The 18988-nt window shown below is 41.8% G+C and overlaps 1 protein-coding gene across 1 annotated transcript in view; it reads left to right on the top strand.

Moving 5' to 3' along the window:
- fancl (FA complementation group L) overlaps positions 1 to 18988 on the top strand; it is a 50257-nt gene that overhangs the window by 29813 nt on the left and 1456 nt on the right. The window contains exons 8-12 of the mRNA XM_037698264.1: positions 7342 to 7492; positions 10539 to 10622; positions 13521 to 13566; positions 16539 to 16620; positions 18527 to 18643. Of these exons, the coding sequence (XP_037554192.1) occupies positions 7342 to 7492; positions 10539 to 10622; positions 13521 to 13566; positions 16539 to 16620; positions 18527 to 18643 (480 nt within the window). The remainder of the gene's footprint in view (positions 1 to 7341; positions 7493 to 10538; positions 10623 to 13520; positions 13567 to 16538; positions 16621 to 18526; positions 18644 to 18988) is intronic.

The following is an 18988-nucleotide window of genomic DNA, read 5'->3' as shown; positions in this document are numbered from 1 at the left end:
CTGGAGACCTGTCCAGGTGTCCCTGTGATGGACTGGAGACCTGTCCATGGTGCCCTTGTGATGGACTGGAGACCTGTCCAGGGTGTCTCCCACCTCTCGCAAAGTGAAAGTTGGACATGTGCACGAGTGACCCCCGCGATTCAAAAATAATAAGTGGGTAAATATAACGGATGGATATAATGCTGCTACTTTGTGCATGTTCAGCTATGGTGGCGGTCTCTGCCACAGGTGAGGGATCACTGTACTTTGTGCTTTTTGAACAGTCATTAAAAAAAATTTGAATTTTTTTTTATCTTAGCTACTGTTTTTCCAGTTTTCGCTTTTTAGATGCTGTCAGGAGGTTTAGCCTTTGGATACTTTTTGCTGGTTTCAAATTTTAGATACTGTTTTGATTATTTTAACTTTTAGCTACTTATTTGCTATGGGCAGCACGATGGCGCAACTGGTAGAGCTGCTGCCTCTCAGCGAGCAGGTCCCCGGTTCAAACCCCGGTCCAGGGGCCTTTCTGGGTGGAGTTTGCATGTTCTCTCCGTGCATGCGTGGGTTTTCTCCAGGTACTCCGGTTTCCTCCCACAGACCAAAAACATGCATGTTAGGCTGATTGGTAACTAAACTGTCTCCAGGTGTGAGTGAGAGATTGAATGGTTGTTTGTCTCGTTTGTCTCTATGTGTCCCTGTGATGGACTTGCAACCCGTCCAAGGTGTCCCCCGCCCCTCGCACAGTGACTGCTGGACATGGACACTGGCGACCCCCGTGACCTAAAAATGGAAGAAGCGGGTAAAAGATAATGGATGGATGGATCCTTTTTGCTATTGTTACGGTGAGCTTAGCTTTTAGCTACTGTTTTTAAAGTTTCTGTTTTTGCTTTGTTAATTTTAACTTTTAGCTCATAGCTGCAGTTTTGCTGGTTTTATCATTTAGATTGTATTCTGCTGATTTCAGCTTTTAACTACAGTTCTGATAGTTTTAGCTACTATCTACTGATGGTTTTAGCTTTCAACTCCAGTTTTGCCAGTTTCAGCTTTTGTTTTGATATCTTTAACTTAATTAAATTTGAGCTTCTTCGGCTAAATTCAGCAGCCGTTCAGCACTCACGGCATTTTGGCAGATTTCTTGTATTTTTCTAATTTTCCAAGTAACGATGAAAGTTTAAAGACAATTTTAGCAGCAAAGAATATGTGGTTTTTAACTGATCTAAGAGAAAAAAGTAAAAAATAATAAAACAGCAGGTTAGAAATGGAGAAGTTTCCTGGAGGTCAGACAGAAATCATACGTGGATAAAAGGACTGATTGAGTTGGCAGCAATTCTTTTTATTCCCCGACTTCTTTCAGTGAGCATAAATGAAAGTAGCAGCTCTTCTTGGGTTTTATTTTTCTTCTTGCGAGTCGGGCCTCGGGTAGTTAACTGTAATCATACCAGTGGCATTAATTGGGCTGTAATTGCTGAGGCTCTCAGCACCTGGACGATGCTTAATTGTGTGCACTGTGCTGGCACAATGACCCGTAATTTTTGGTTAATTTTTTTCCTCCTTAATTTTTCCCTCTCATTCCATCCCTCCCACACCTCCATCAGCCTCTCTTTCTCTCTTCTGTGTGTTTTTCAGCTGAAGTTGCTAATCTTTTTAACCATCTCGACGTTTGTTGTCGCTTCTTAGATTTCACAGTTTTTCTACAGAAGTCTTTTTGGATCTGACGATCATCTTCAGTGTTTATTCATTATTAGTTGACTGAATTTTATAAGTACACCCCACACTGCTGCTGTAGTAGACGTGTTTTTATTCCCCACCTTTTGTCTGGGTCTGTTAGCAAAATATGCCATGCAGCACTGGGCAGATTTTCAGGAAGCTTGTAGAAATAAATCACTGGATGTACAACTACAGCTGATTTTTTTTTTAGTTTACCCAATTCAAGATGGCTGCCACAGCCAACTGATTAACAAACAACTCAAAATGCCTTCAACAGTTGATTTTACAGATATTGACCTAATTTGTTGTGGGAGCAGCTGAGACTGATGACACATTCTGGGTGACAACAGATTGCACAAAATATTGCCAATAATTATTTGAAGTTATCCCTGTTTGTTTGCAAGTAGATTATGGACCACTGGTTTGATTTTAATGAAACGTCCATCCATCATCTTCCGCTTGTTCCAAAGTCGAGTCTCGGGGGCAGCAGCTTTAGCAGGGAGGCCCAGACATTTCTTTCCACAGCCACCTCCCAGCTCTTCTGGGAGGACTTTAAGGCTGGTTGATGCATCAGGGCTTTTGACGTGTGTTTTATTTGCAGATGACACCATGTTTATTTGTTCGGGTGAAGATATTGAACGGATGTTAGAGATGATACAGGCAGAATTCGTAAAAATACAAACTTTGTTCCAACTTAATAAGTTATCATTAAAGTTGGAAAAAACTACATGATATTTAGTAATAGAAAGAAAATTATCAAAGTCCCATTTAGAACTGACAGTATTGAAATTCATAGAGTTAATGAAATAAAATATTTGGGTGTTGTTATGGATGACATGCTAACATGGAAATCTCATGTAAATTACTTGAGAATAAAAATAGCAAAATAATTTGCATTAATGTATAAAGTAAAATAGTTTTTGAATGACAAACCTTTGTATATATTGCATAATGTAATGATATATGCTTCCTGGGCACCTCCCTAGGAAGGCGCCCAGGACGCATCTTTACCAGATGCCTGAACCACCTCAACTGGCTCCTCTCGATGTGGAGGAGCAGTGGTTCTACTCCAAATCTCTCCTTATAACTGAACTTCTCACCCGATTTTTTAAGGGAGAGTCCAGCTACCCTGCAGAGGAAACTCATTTCAACTGCCTGTATCTAAGATCTCATTCTTTCAGTCTCTCCCCAGAGCTTGTGACCATAGGTGAGTGTAGGAACATCTACCACTGATTCACTTTTGTAAAATGCTGCCACAGCTAATCAACATATGGCTTTTGCTCTGTCAGTTTGACAAATATTGAGCTAAAGTTTCATGTGGTAGTAGCAGAGTCATTCACAACACAGACTCTAAGCTCTACACATTGTATGATATCTTCGCCTTTAAAAGAAATAAGTTGTGCGTTCACTACACAATTACTCAGATGGTCTCTGGCACATGTCAACACATGTAACACATGTAATTTGTGTGTACTTATGCATAAGTTACTTGTCCCATTCGGTAACTTATGCCTAACTCATGAGCAACTCATTGACGTATGCTGAAACTTTTGTGCTTGTAGAAGAATTATTGACTGGCCATCGTATACCAGTGTCCTGATAACTTATTCAACATTATACCTAACGTATGTGACTTGTACCAGTGCGTTTGTCTTTTCTTTTTTTTTCATTTGTTGCCATATGCCGATGCCATACGTCACTGTGAAACAAACTGCGTTTTCATGACCATTAGGTGGTGTAGAGAAAGAGTCCACTCCATACTGGTCAACCAGCACGTGACCAGGATCAAAGTAACGACAACCAGAGAATAGTTTTTCTCTTTCTTGGAGATAAAGTTTGCCATGTGGTGCAAACGTTGAGTAATAACGGTCCAGGTGGGTTTATCTGAGGGGTACGTCCAGCATGTACATTTGAGGATTTGTTTGGTTGAAATCGTGCAAAACTGTGTGCCCACATGTCAGAGAAGACGGACGAGAGACATCCTGCTGTTGGAATGACATTGAAGAACAGGAGACTGAAAACAAACACCAACAGTTTGAAGATTAAAGAGTTAATAAAAATTAAAACATTAAACTTAAAGCACATCACATCTCTATAACATTAGTAAACCACACTTTTTTAAAATTACAAACTTTGACATCCCAAGCAGAACAATCACTTTAAGAACACATATTATTGAGGTTAAAACACTAAGACTCACTTGTTTCTTCTTCTTTCGTCTGCACCCTTCTTCAGGGGTCACCACAGCAAACTAACTTGTACGGAGACTTGCCGATTGTTTTTACGCCGGATATCCTGACTTAACCACAGCCCTCTGCGTGGAGCAGAGCTGCTATCTGGAGCACCCAGGGGAGCAGATGGGGGGGGGGGGGGGGGGGTAAGGGTCTTGCTCAAGGGCCCAGAATTGGGCAAATAAGGGTGGAGACAGGTGAAGGTGTTTCAGAGTCAGAGTTTCTTTATTTTCATTCGCACCTCATGTGGTACATGTGGTGGAGCGAAATTATGTACACGGGGTCCCAGTTACATCCAACAATAAAATGTCTAAGAAAAACAGTAATAACATCTAAGATATGAACTAAGAAAAACATTAACTAAATATACACTAAGCACTCATAACATAAAACATTGAACATCAGCACAAACATGAACATGAGTCTGTGAGCAGATGTGCACGCATGAACACATCAACATTGAAACAGATCAGCAGCAACATGAAACAGATCAGCAGCAACATGATATGGTTTTTCACAGTGATTATTCTAGTTAGAGATTCATGAGTCTAACAGCCTCAGGGTAGAAGCTGTTCCTCAGTCTAGTGGTTCTACACTTAATGCTCCTCAACCTCCTTCCTGAGGGGAGTGGGGCAAAAAGTTTGTGTGCTGGGTGAGTGGGGTCCTTCATGATGCAGGTGGCCCTCTTCCTGCATCTGGAGGTGTAGATGTCTGTGATGGTGGGGAGGCTGATTCCGACAGATTTCTGTGCAGCCTTCACCACTCTCTGCAAAGCTTTTCTTTCTGCAGCTGTGCAGCCTCCATGCCACACGTTGATGCTGGAGCACAGGATGCTCTCCACTGCACACCTGTAGAAGGAGGTGAGGACTGAGCTTCCCAGACCAGCTCGTCTCAGCCGTCTGAGGAAGTAGAGTCTCTGATGAGCTTTCTTGATCAGGCTGGTGGTGGTGTTGCTCCAGCTGAGGTTGTCATTCATGTGTACACCCAAGTACTTGTAGCTGGAGACCACTTCCACCGCAGATCCTCTTATGTTCAGGGGGGTGTAGGTGTTTTTGTTCCTTCTGAAGTCCACAATCATCTCCTTTGTCTTCTTCACATTGATGTGAAGGTTATTCTCTCTGCACCAGCTCTCCAGGTGTTCCACCTCTTGCCTGTAGCTGGACTCATCATTGTTTGTGATGCATCCCACCACCGCTGTGTCATCTGCAAACTTTACAATGTGACAGCCTGGATGGGTAGCTGCACAATCATATGTGAGCAGAGTAAACAGGAGGGGGCTCAACACACATCCCTGAGGAGAGCCAGTGCTGAGGGTTATGGTGGAGGAGGAGAGGTTGTGGATCCTCACTAACTGTGGTCTGTTTGTTAAAAAGTCTAGTACCCAGTTGCAGATGGAGGGGCTTAGTCCTAGTGTGGATAGTTTGTCCATCAGGGTTTGGGGGATCATGGTGTTGAAGGCGGATGTGAAGTCCACAAAGAGCATACGGACGTAAGAGTTTTTCTGCTCCAGGTGGTTGAGCGCAGTGTGGACCACAGAGGAGATTGCATCCTCTGTTGATCGGTTCTCACGGTATGCATACTGATGAGGGTCCTCGTTGATGTTGATGGTTGTTTTGATGTGAGTCATGACCAGTTTTTCGAAGCATTTAGCGACTATCGGGGTGAGGGCCACTGGCCGATAGTCATTCAGACCAGTCACTGTAGAGCTTTTTGGGACTGGGATGATGGTGGCAGTCTTCAGGCAGGTGGGAACTGTCTCCAGGGTAAGTGAGGTGTTAAAGATGTCTGCCAGCACCTCACAGAGCTGATCAGCACATTCCTTCAATACTTTTCCGGGGATGTTGTCTGGGCCAGTTGCTTTGTGCTGATTAATCCTCCTGAAGGTACTCCTTACTTCTGCTGAGGTCACGCTGAGATGCTCTTCATCCGGTGGCGAGGTGAGTCTGGTGCTGGGTGGTCTGTTCGGGTCTTCAAAGCGTGCATAGAACTTGTTGAGGGCATCAGGCAGAGATGGGTCTTTGGGGCATTGTTCACTCCTTCCTTTATAATCTGTTATGCACTTAATGCCCCTCCACATGCTCTGAGGGTCTTGTGAGATGAATTGACCCTCGATCCTCTTTGCATATGTGCCCTTGGCCCTCTTAATACCAGCAACCAGCTCTTTTCTTGTCCTACTCAGCTCCTCTGAGTTTCCAGACCTGAAGGCAGTGTTCCTGACTTCCAGCAGGGTGCACACCTCTGCATTCAGCCAAGGTTTTCTGTTTGGGTAGCTTTTAACATTTCTGATAGTGGAGACTGTGTCAGTACATGTACTAATGTAACCCAGTACTGAGGATGTGTATTGGTCAAGATCAAGCGAACCTCCATTTTCAGCAGCTTCTCTGAAAACCTGCCAGTCTGTTCGATTAAAACAATCTCTCAGTATGGGGCCACTGTCCTGGATCCAGCATTTAACTTCCTTTTGTACCGGTCTGGAGCGTCTCAGCGGGGGCATGTAAGCAGGAGCCAGGAAGATTGAGATGTGGTCTGACAGTCCTAGGTGGGGGCGGGGTTCGGCTTTGTATGCATCTTTTACGTTCGTGTAAACACGGTCCAGCGTGCGGTCTCCACGTGTCGGAATCGTCACATGTTGATTAAAGCTTGGGAGACAGTCCTTTAGATTCACGTGGTTAAAGTCTCCGGCTACCACGTACAGAGCCTCGGGGTGTTTGTTCTGCAGCGAGCTGATGATATCATGATATCATCATTTCATCTATCCCACCCACATTTTAATGCTGAATATCTGGGGAGTTGAACCAGCAATCTTCTGAATACAGACCCACCTCTATCCTCTGCTCCACTCCCATTCTAAGACCCCAATACTGTGATAAAATACTGTCTTTCACAAATAAAAAGTATTTCTGCCTCAGCTCAAACTTTTTTAATTTGTTTTTGCACAGATTTAATTGTTCTTGCTAAAGATAATCCTGATAAAACAGCAGTGAATAATCTGGTGATCCTTTAATTTATGAATATTTCTTGGGTTTCTGTGGTGACTGGACTTTAGTTTCATTTCTTCCTTCTTGTGATGACTCTGGCAGATGAAGCAGTCTGGTGGTGTTCCAGCTCAGTGAAGGTTATGTTGCAAAATCTGAAATATTCATATTGTGATAGTTGTAATCTGACCTGTCTTTTTGTTCTGTTTTGGACCAAACTGAGCTTCAGTACTTGATTCTTCTTCTGCTGATACTAAACAAAGATGACCACATAAGCATCTAACCTGCAGAAATAAACCAAATGAGTTCATCCCAAACATGTCCAGCTTCTGTTTTTAGGTCTAAACTGTAGGAAAGCTTCATTTGTTCACCTGATTTGTTTTTGTTCTGCACAAAAGATAAGACTTGATGTTTATATCTGTTTGACTGCTGCACTTCTGTTTTCTTAGAGCACTCTGGATCAGCTCCACAGTCAGTTCCTGCTGGTTCTGGAGTCCCTCGCTGAGTTCTGGGACGTCCTGGATGAAATCGACAGGAAGACCTGGGTTCTGGAGCCAGAAAAGCCCAGCCGCTCCGACACCATGAGGCAGATTGCCATCAGTAAAACCAAAACCTCTTACCAACATTCATTTCACATGATGCTTTTTTAATAACACATTTCTGTTTTAGGCCTAATCAGCACATTACTGATTTACAAATAACATAAGAGGCAGTCGGCCCAGTTGAAGTTACAGCCTGGACATTTTGAATAGGCGTTCTATGAAAAGTCCAGCCTCTCCCTTGCTTTTATCAAAGGAGGGCACCCCACCCTGTCAACAGAACCAAGTGCCCTGCCTACACCCCCTCCCCCAATGCAGCCGACAGTTCCACTACTTCCAGACGGGAATAACGGGACAAGCAGTTCAGGCGTAGCTTTAGTACTATAATGCTCCACTAACCAAATTTAATTGATTTATCTTTTCAAACAATATTTTACTTGTTAAAAAAACACTGTCCTAAACAAAAACATCATTTGCATTAACTTCTATAAATCATTGCGATCAGAGCTGTTTTATAGCAACAATAACTTTGGTCTAACAAGGTTGAGTCAGGTCGTCTGGACAGATTCTTCTTCTTGAAACATTTTGTCCATTTCCAAAAGACTTCTTCAGTCTGAGGAGCTGCAACAAACTCAGTCGTATAAATAAATGGCACCTTCAACCAGTTTGTTGTTAACATCCAGAACTAGTTGTTCACATGATAAAGGAGGACCATCAACATAACAACTGATTGTTAGTGTCCTGATGGCTGTTTGCTATTCACAGGGGGCTGAGTGATACTAGCAATAACAGCATTGTAAGAGGGGGACAGTTGGACATGGAGGCTCCGCCCCTGTTTAATGATGGATGGTTCCTCTTCACAAAGATGGCTTCCTTCACTCCTTTTTCAAAGTTATTTGGTAACTCAGACTTGCTGTTAGCTCATCAATCCGGTCAAACTTCAGTGTATCATGATACATATAATTATTGTTCCCTGAAGAAGAGGAACACGGTGCAACACGTGAAGTGTGGCTATCTCTAGTCACACCTTCAGGCAAATGACGTAATGACTCCAAGTGATGGCCGCACTATATATCCATCTGTCAACACTCTTCATTTCCATAGCTTCTTCACTGAGCCCTGCTGTGCAGCTGATGTAAACATAACCTAATTGAGCGCAAGGCTGGAGTAGAATGGATGCTACGGAAGTAAAGCTACCAGTCCAAAGAGAAAATGATCAAGTTTACTGGACCTGTTTAGAGACTGGATCACGGTGGCCCTGTGCTGAAATGTTTGGAGCAGACATAAGTCCACGGTTTCACTTTGTCCTGGCCAAATTTATCTCGGACCATTGCTCGAGTCCACTGATCACACTTCTCTGGCAGCGTATTCAACTTGGAAAAGGGACGTATAATGCCCCTTCCATCACTTACAGGTACTGTAGGAACAGTGTTGTGTGGTGCTCTCAGGGGAATTTGATGCAATTTATTCAACTTTCTTTAAGCTTAAATATGACTAAAGGCACACTGATTGATACCTCTACAGTGTTTGTACAGTACAGTTCTTAGGCAGCTGGAGTCCTGGGACGAGTGTCCTATGACATGAGTGGAGAGCGCCGTTAGCATGAGTCAAAGAGGCTTCTAAGGCCAGGTCATGTCCCGTCCTTCATGTGTTGTACCGAGTGAAGAGACTTAAAGAGAACTATTTCTACATGTTCACGTTGTTCAGTGAGTTTTGTACAACCCGTAAGAAATGAACCGAATGTAACGCTGACGTCTGATCACACTCAGATCAGTCCACAAACCCCGAGCTTCACCGGAGCTCCATTCAACTTCTTTCAGTTTTTATTTTGAGGTGCGTCAGTGCTGCATTCAGAGGCAAATAAAAATCTGAATTTCTATTTGCTGCCTTTGAAAAAAATTAAAGAATAAACAATAAATAAAGAGTAGACAATAAAGAATAAACAGTTTTTATTATTATTCAGGAATAAGGTATTGCAGAGATAAAATAACATGTGCTGTGTGTTGTCATCATTGTATGTATAACACAGTGACGACATTAGTTCTCTGCATTTAACCCATCGCACCTGGGATACACCCAGGTGGAGCAGTGGGCAGCTATTGAGCGCTCGGGGAGCAATTAGGGATTGGGTGTCTTGCTCAAATACACCATGATGTGGGAATGGCAGGGAATCAATCCGCAACTTTCTGGTCCCAAGTCGGCTGCCCTAACTATAATGTGATTCTTATTATTATGAAAGGAGAGGAAGGTCGCTGGTTCAAATTCCCAAATGGACAACAAATATGTGGGTGGGAAAGGTGAAGCACCCACACCTCCCTCCACCCTCATTTGTCCCACTTTGGGCCTTTGAGCAAGGCCCTTAACCCCCTAGTACAGGGGTGGGCAAACTTTCGGACTCATGGGCCACATTGAGTTCTAAAACTGGAGTGAAGTGCCGGACCATAATACACGCCAGTGTCTGTAGTGCGCCTCTACTGGGGAAATGCTGGAACTACAGGTAAAACAACACCAGGTTTTTTTCCCTATTAAATTCAGTTTTTTAAATATAATTTGAACCAGTGGCGATTTTAACCTCTTTTTAGGGGTGCTTAAGCACCCCTAAATTTTACCTCAGCACCCCTGAAAAATAAAGTGGAAAAAATATATATATATATATATTATTTGGCCGAAATTGTTCAAAGTTTGGAAAAAAAAAATTATTTATTTTTCAAATTTTGGACAATTTCGGCGGGCCAATTAAAATGCCCAACTATATGCATACTATATGTATATGGCTCGCTGGCCGGGGTTTGCCCATGCCTGCCCTAGTAGCTCCCTGGGCACCTCTGCCCCACATGTGTGAAGGGAAAACTGCAGAGAATTAAATAATCCATTGGTTATAAGTTTTGACATTTTACTCTGGAAACACTCAGAGATATATTTTTAAGCCTGAAAATGCTATCACTAATGCTAAGGTGTATTATTTTAATAATAATGACTTTTCTTAAACCTGTGGACAGCTCAAAGTTAATTTTAATCTTGAGTTAATGTGGATTACACAACTGAACTTCAGACACTAAAGAGGTCTTGTAAAACTGTAACATGTGCATGTGTTTACACGTGTGCAGGAGACAACGTGTCCATCAGGGTGGACGTGGACCCCAGACACCCCAAGATGCTGCCGGAGTGCTGCCTGCTTGGAGCTGAACACGGTGGGAACATCCTCAGACAACAGTTCAGAGTGTTTCCACACAGCACAGCAACACAATAAAACTATTCACATGTTAAAAAGTTAGCTTCACATTCATCTACAAATTTAAGTCACAATTATTCAGCCAGCTTGGAATTATTGGAAGTCGTTGATTATTAACTGACTTCAAGTCTAGTTTTTATCATCATTAATATATTTTCCTTATATAACATCTGTTTTACATGATGTTTGAAATTAACTTTATGACGTACATTAAGTTATTGTAAAGGTATTAAAACATAATTGGTGACACAGATCCTGTTGGGTTTGCTGTTAACTAAACAGCTGTCAGATGTAGGCATGTGTGTTTTGCCATCTTGGTTTCACCACGATGTGGCAGATGTAAACAATGGTCATAATGCTTAAATAAGACTTCCCATTCAAGAAAAACTTCTTCTTTTTTAAGCTGACATACGGGTGAAAGTACTTCTTTGTTCGCTTCTTAGCTTGTGTGTCAGTTGTTTTTAAAGACCGATGAGCTACTCATCAACTGTCACTCACTGCTCTCACACAGGTGCCTACACAGGTACCCTCTGTTGCTAGGCAACGACAGGAATGCCACCCCCAGTTCGACAGGTAGCTGATGGAAACACCCATTTTCCTTTCTTTGCTGCTGTTGAGGACAGTTTAAGTGCATCTAGTTGGGTAGGCTTACAGAATGCAGCCATAAAATAATGCTGTAGAGTTTTTAAAAATTATTTTCTCTGAATCTCACATTCGACTAGAAACCAAATTGAGATCTAACCCAGCCAATCGTGATCAGTGGAGCTATCACCCCTGCTCTATATGACATTGTACGTGAAAATATGTAGTTGCAGAATAAAATGTGGTATTTAGAAAAATAAGAATGTTTAAGGGAAACACTGAAGTTGAAAAAATAAATGTCAAAAGACCCTAGTGTCATTGAGAGGTGCTCTCTGGGCGCCTCCCAGTGAGGTGCTTTGGGCATGTCTGACTGGGAGGAGACCCCGGACACACTGGAGAGATTTGGCCTGGAAACACCTTGGAGTCCTCCCAGAAGAGCTGGAAGAGGTGGCTGTGGAAAGAGATGTCTGGACCTCCCTGCTCAAGATGCTGCCCCCGAGACCCGACTTTGGAACAAGCAGGTCATGGATGGATGGAAGACCCTAGTGTTGTGTGTTCACGGTTGTCTTTGAACAGGTGATGCTGACAGTTGTGTTGTAACAACTATGTGTTTGTTGTTTTGTGCTAACAGTTATTTGTTGTGTCGGAAACCCTTTCCATCCTCACTGCTGTGACTCTGCACCCGGCCGCAGAGCTCCAAGCCTCACATTTCTATTTGAGTTCCTGTCAATTGTCGACCATCGTTTCTGTGAACCCGAGGTCACACAACTCCTCATCTGTTGCCTAGCAATGCAACGCAAAAGATAATAAACGCATGCACAGTTGATCCACTGAGACAAGAAGCAGGCGGTCACCTTCATATCAGAAGGTTTCACAGACATATTGCTTTTTGTATGTAGGAACAACATTTGAACATGACGTACAGAGATGAGTGTTCTGGTGGAACATCAACCAGCCACGCTTCAGCTGTGATGGTGGTGTAAGTCCTGCTTCAAACAAAACACAGCGCTGGAAGACACGCAGAGTGCCGCTCTTCAGACTGGTTGATTTTCTGAAAGCCTATAAACAATACTGAACCACCTGCAGAGGTTTCACATGAGGAGCCCACAGGGCCTTCAGACAATTCAGCGCTAATGTTACATTCTATTTTATTTATTTTATATAAAATATATTATTGCAGTTATATTTAGCTATTTTTTCTTATTTTCAGTAAATCATGAACATATAGTTATCCATTCAGATACTTTAAACCTTTCTTCAGACAGAAACGTTTGAAGGAGCTCACATTGGTTAGGACTTGTAAGTCTCGAGAAGGTTTTAGTTCCATAACGAGTTTGATCAGTAACTGACAGGAAATCTGACCAATCACGATGCTGATGTAGAGTGGGTGGGACCACAACACGCAGCCATAGGCCTTCAGGAATCCCCAGCAGGCCATCCTGTGACCGCATTACCTGTTGGTGTTCAAAGCTGAAGTGGCTAGCTTGTTAGCATCACTCCATTTGAGGTGATGTTTCCAAACAGGAAGACCAACTCCAGCAGTGGAACCGACAAAAAATGAAGATATTTTAAATTGGACCGTTGCCAGCACTACTCGTACATGATTCATTTTTCTACTAGACTTTTTAATTTTGTTTTCAGACTGCTGAAAATGAATACAGTGTATTGTTGAAGCTGCCTGAGTTTTTTTCTGCTATGGACAAATCATTACCAAGACTGGATTTTTTTATTTCTTCTATACATTTTTTTCTTTTGACCCTGTGAAGTTTTGTGATGTCTACAGTAACCAATCCACTCTGAAATTGTTGCTCTAAAAAATGATGAATATCCCATTTAGATTCACATGAAAATTTCAATACTAAAGTTTTATTATATGTTGAAATTTTACAGATACAAGTTAATGTGGGTTACTGTCAGTCTGAATGATTGAAACTACAAGTTGCCCTTAAATGCACCATAGCGATTGAGCACATTGTTTTTTGTGAGGCTGTTGGATGATGCTGGGACAGAAGAGAGTGGACTTTTTCCCAGTTGTGTTCAGATTCATTCATTCAACCTTTATTTAAACAGGTTAGTCATTGTTCTGTTATGAAAACGGAGAGAGCATGTTCTTTGTAGCAAACATCAAAACTGTGAAGCTTGGTGTCAGCTGAGATAATAAACGATGGTGTTATCATGTCCTTGAAGTTTGCAACAACATAAAGTCCATCTGAAGGCCCAGCACCGGTTGACAACACACAACCTTACATCCAGCATGTTTTTTGTTCTGTTGCAGTGGTGACACCGCTGAGGAACAAACTGAATGCCAACATGCACATATGGTGAGTACATTTTTTTATTTTTTATCTTCTGTACCTAAATTTAGTTTGTTTCATCGTAAAAATGTATTGTACTGTATTAGTTCCTCTCATTGGTTCTTGGTGATTATTTTATGCAGCTACTAATGTTACCGATCTGTTTTCCTTTCAGTTTCAGCTAAAATATAAGAAAAATGCGTGTTGGCCTTTAAGCAATTAGTAATCCATTAAATGGAAAGTTGAAATGGTAAATATTGTCAAGAGAAAGGGGGAGATGGTGCAGAGATTGGGATTGGGAGTTGGAATCCCTGGATTGTAACATTACAATTTAGGTGTTAAAGGCGAAGCACCCACATCTGCCCCACTGTTGGCCCTTGAGCAAGGCATTTAACCCCCTCCAGCTGCAGCTCACATGGCTGCACTCCAACTTAATATGTTGTTGCACAACCTTTTGAGGCAATCCCTGCAATCAATTGGATTTTTAATTCTATGAGACGTCTGTTCCCTTCTGTCATCTTCCATTGAATCCATTTCATCTCAAACTGCGACCGATGATAAATCTGAACCTGATATACCTTGAAGCTCTAATGTCTTTGGAAGTTGTTCTAGGTTTTTTGGTTACCATCCGTCATTCTACTTTGTCATTAGTTTTACTCGTGTAGCCACGTCCAGAGGTAATCTACAGTCTTTTGGGCCTTAAACCCCTCAGTCTGTAAAGCTGTAATCACTAAAACATCAAATGGCTTGGAAATGGCCTTTACATTTAACATATCAATAATTTTCTTTTGAAGCTCCTGGAACAACTCTCCTTATCTTTCTGTGGTCCATGTGGTACACAATGTGGTGCACACCATGATGCCAAATGGTGCAGTGTTCCCAGTGTAAACAGACTGGCTGCAAATGTGTACTAAGTAGCCAAGGCTGGTACAATATAGGCGGGGTAGACAATAAAATAGTGTGCATGGCCAGGAATGTAGTTCCACAAGTTGTGCACACAAAAACAGGTTGTGGTTTTTAAAAACTTGACTGTGCAAAATGTGTCTGCATGTCTTTCTGGTCCCTCAAAACACTAAGAAATCAGTGAAGCTGCAACTGAAAATGTGCGTATTTACTCGCTGTTTTAATTCATCAGTTCATCTTCCACAGTTGCAAAGGTTTAAGTGAGACGTTTAATAAAACCTGCTGAAGCAATGTCCCTTATCAAGCACTGGAACCAGTTTGTTGTGTAAGCCCTCAATTATTATTATTTTTTTTGTATGTTGGTTGATATGTTTTCTAGACTGGAGCAGTGAGTGGGCATTACAGGGTCGGCTCTCAAATGGTTTAGTGCCTACCTCTCCGATAGAACCTTTTGTGTCAACATCAAGGATTTTCCTGATGCATGCTCAATAATCCAGGTAGAAAAATCTAAAAAAAGTTAAATCTGGTCCTCTGGACATTCAAAAAAAACAAAACAAAGCAAATCAACGACAATCAATTGTTGATTTGCTTTGTTTATTTTTTTTTGAATGTCCAGAGGACCAGATTTAACTTTTTTTAGATCAAGGATTTTATTTCAACATTGGCAGCTCTTCGGTGGTGGGTGTGGGGGGGGGGGGGGGTACCACAGGGCTCCGTTCTCAGACCTCTTCTCTTTTCTTTATACCTGCTACCACTAGGTGCTATTTTTCATAAACACAGCATCCCTTTTCATTTTTATGCTGACTGTCAAACTTTCTTCCCTCTGAAGCACACCTCAGGGATTGAATGGCTTTAAATTTCTTAAACTTTAAGGAGAAGAAGACAGAAGTCATGTTGTTTCCACTTAATGACACAATCAGGAAACACTGTATCAACATTGCCTTTCTTGCCCCGTTAGAGAAACAAGTTGTCACTAATCTGGGAGTGAAAATGGACCCCTTCCATGAAACTAAACAGTCATGTAAACATGATCGTTAAATCCTGTTGTTGGTGGTGGTGGGGGCGGGGGTTCAGTTGAGGCAACTGTCTAAATTGAAGCCCATACTGTCTAAAACTAACTTGAGACAGTAATATATGCTTTCATGACATCCAGGCTTGATTGCTGCAATGCACTTCTTTTTGGAATCAGTCAGACCTCTATTGCACGTTTGCAACTGGTTCAAAATGCTGCAGCCCAATTTTTAACTGGTACAGGCAAAAGAGAGCACATTACTCCAGTCCTGGCCTCCCTTCACTGGATCCCTGTTCACTTATGAATTTGTTTTAAAATCTTTCTGTATGTTTTTTAATCTCTGAACAGTTCTGCCCCCTCCTATCTCACTGATCTGCTGCAGCCATATGTCCCACAGCGCTCTTTGACGTCAGCAGACCACATGCTTCTATTAGTTCCCGGCACTCATTCTAATCTCAGAGGTGACAGGACTTTCTCTGCTGCAGGTTCAACACTGTGAAATGAGTTACCACTGAAGACAGGCTCCCTCTCTCATCGTTTTTAAAAGTCTCGTTTAAAAATACTCTTTTATTCCCTGGCTTTTGACTGTGTGAGATGATTTTAACTCGTCAGTATTTTACAATTTTAGTCATTTAGTTCTTATCTTTACCTCTGTGGATCTATGTATTTTATGCTGTTTGTTGCTTGTTTGTTTTTGCTGTGCATCACTTTGGTTGGCCTTGCTGCTGTTTTAAGTGCTTTATAAATAAATGGTATGGTATTTGTGATTGTCTGTAAATCCAGCAGAATATTGTTAAAATTAAAAACCAACTGCTCAGGGGAAAAAAAATCTGATTGTTTTTTTTGTATTTTTTACCAATGTGACAAACTCATGATTGCTCATTCTGATTTGCTTTTCACCACAGGATTTTAACATTTGCATCGCTGCATGACACTGTTCAGAAAACAACTTTCTGTGCGTTTTATTTTCTTGTTGTGTGGCTGTAGCCATGGTGAGAGTCCTGATCATCCCCCAGTGTCTTTGCAGGCTCATTTGCATGTGGTTAATTAGTGTGTGAAGGAGCTGTCTGTGGTCTGCTGGCAGGAACCCGGACACCAGCGTCTTGCACAACCTTCGAGATGTTTTGGAGATCGAATTCCCGTCATCGGCCACCCACGAAAAATCTGTATGTCACCCAGTTTCACCTTTTCCATTTCAAACACATCCACTCTCATCACGGATAGCTCAAGGAGTCACACTGGTGTTTACATCCTCTGTATACGTTTGAACTTAGAAGGGGGCGGATATACACCGCTGCCTATTTCTCTGTCCATTTCCATATTTCTCTCTCTGTGTGTGTGGGGGTTTTTTCTAAGAGGTGCTCTTTTAATTGGGTTGTTTACCAAAAAAATCATTAGAATAACAAAGATAGCAGAATTCAGTTTTTTTATCGAACCGCTTTAATCACTCAGAACCATTTATCTTTTTTTTTTTAAAACACTCATTTTTCTCTGCTACCTTCACTGCAGATGGGTTGAAAGGCTGTTTTGTTTATCTGCTGTCGCCGCAGTGATTAATGCCTCGGCTTCATTAACATTCAGCAGAGTGCAGAAAAGTTGGGTTGGCCAGATGTTGATTTTTTTTTTTTTTTTTTTTACCTGTTATCCTCTCTTAATGGATGGCTACAGGCAAAATATATAAAAAAAAAAAAAAAAAAGCTTGTCATTACTATAAAATGCAAAGAAGCAGAGACAGTGTGTGTTAAAGTGTTCAGACTGCTGGAAACCAGTTTAACATTCAATGGTCACAGATGCCTTGTCCACACAGAAATGCAGTTTTTCAAAAATGATCTCTAAAATCATCATTGTAAACACTGCATCGTTTGTAGCAACGTCTTCATCCACACTGAAACACGTGAAATGCTGTAACTACGCCGGGGCTGTGCGACACTGAAGCTGTCCCAAAACAAAAAACAAGGTGTAAACAATTCGCATAAAACTTACACATTATGTACAAAACACAAACCCAAGAAGAAGAAGACAGCGCTTTTGGATCGTAGGTTAGATTAGCGGAGGAACTATGACATATTCAAATGTTTACTTTTTGGTTAACTGTATGAAAACACACGAGTGATGTTTCAAGACGATCTCAAAACCCATTAAAAAAACTCCAAATGTCTTTTCTGTGTGGACGCAGTCACAATCACCTGCTCAGTACAGCAAGAAGGTTTGGTGTCAACCGGTGGTCTTCAGTCCTGGTCCTCGAGGGCCACTGTCCTGCACGTTTTACAGCTTTCCCTGCAGGTTGCCAAGTTATCATTCATTTATTCAAACCAGGTGTGTTAAAGTAGAAAAACATCTTAAACATGCAGGGTAGGGGCCCTCGAGGACCACCAGTCTAAACTTTTGTTTTTTGAGTTACAAACATGTTATAACTTTCAGCAGTAAGACTAAAACCTGTAGGTTTTATTGAACTGGTTATTGGTGGCTGCTAGCCAGAGTTCAGCTGTGAACATGAAAAAGAAAGCTATAGATGTTTTTAAGTGATTAAAAATGTGCCTTTTTTTGCTAACAAATCTGAAAGAATACAATAAAACTTTGAGTGATAATCCATTAATTAAGAGCCCAAAATATCAACAAGTCCATCAAATGTGGAAAAACAGAAAAATCCATCCATTTTTAATCACTTTTTCCTTTATGGGTCACTGGTGCCCATATCCAGCAGTCACTGTGGGAGAGGTGGGGGACGCCCTGGACAGGTCTCCAGTCCTTCACAGGGACACAGAGATAAACGAGGCAAACAACCATTCACTCTCTCACTCACACCTAGGAACAATTTAGAGTTACCAATCATCCTGCATGTTTTTGGTCTGTGGGAGAAAACCCATGCAACACAGAGAGAACATGAAAACTCCATGCTGAAAGGCCCCCTGACCGGGATTTGGGTGAAAAAAATTTTTTGTGTACCAGTTTTCACAAAATACGTTGTCGTGCGTACTGTCCCAGAGATTTACAACATTATGATATATACACATGAATGATGGTGGAACAGAACCTGCTGATGTATAACTGTGTGTGTGTGTGTGTGTGTAGAGTTTCAGCGCGGAGTGTGGCATCTGTTACTCGTATCGTCTTGAGACGTCTGTCCCGGACCAAGTGTGTAATGACCCCCGCTGTGGTCAGCCTTTTCATCAAGCCTGTCTCTACGAGGTATTCTCTCGCTCTTTTACCAACACACACACACATTTCTGACTATATTAGAACATTGTATTGAGTTCCATACATTTTTGTACAGTTCTGTTATTCTTTGGGGCAGCAGTGGCTGAGTGGTTAAAGCAGTCGTCCTCCAATGGGAGAGATGGGGGTTCGATTCCACCAGCAGTCACATGTTGAAGTGTCCCTGTGCAAGACACTGAACCCCTCATTGCCTTTGATGTGTGTCCCATCAATGTTTGAATGTGATAAAGCTCTGACTAGTCTTTACAGTTTCAGATTATATTTGTAGAGATGTAGTAGAGTGCTGTATGAACGTGTGTGTGTAGTAGAGTGCTGTAT

Source organism: Nematolebias whitei, chromosome 1, assembly GCF_014905685.2.
Source record: "Nematolebias whitei isolate Nwh7 chromosome 1, NemWhi1, whole genome shotgun sequence".
NCBI lineage: Eukaryota > Metazoa > Chordata > Actinopteri > Cyprinodontiformes > Rivulidae > Nematolebias > Nematolebias whitei.
This window is presented reverse-complemented; position numbering and strand designations above follow the sequence as displayed.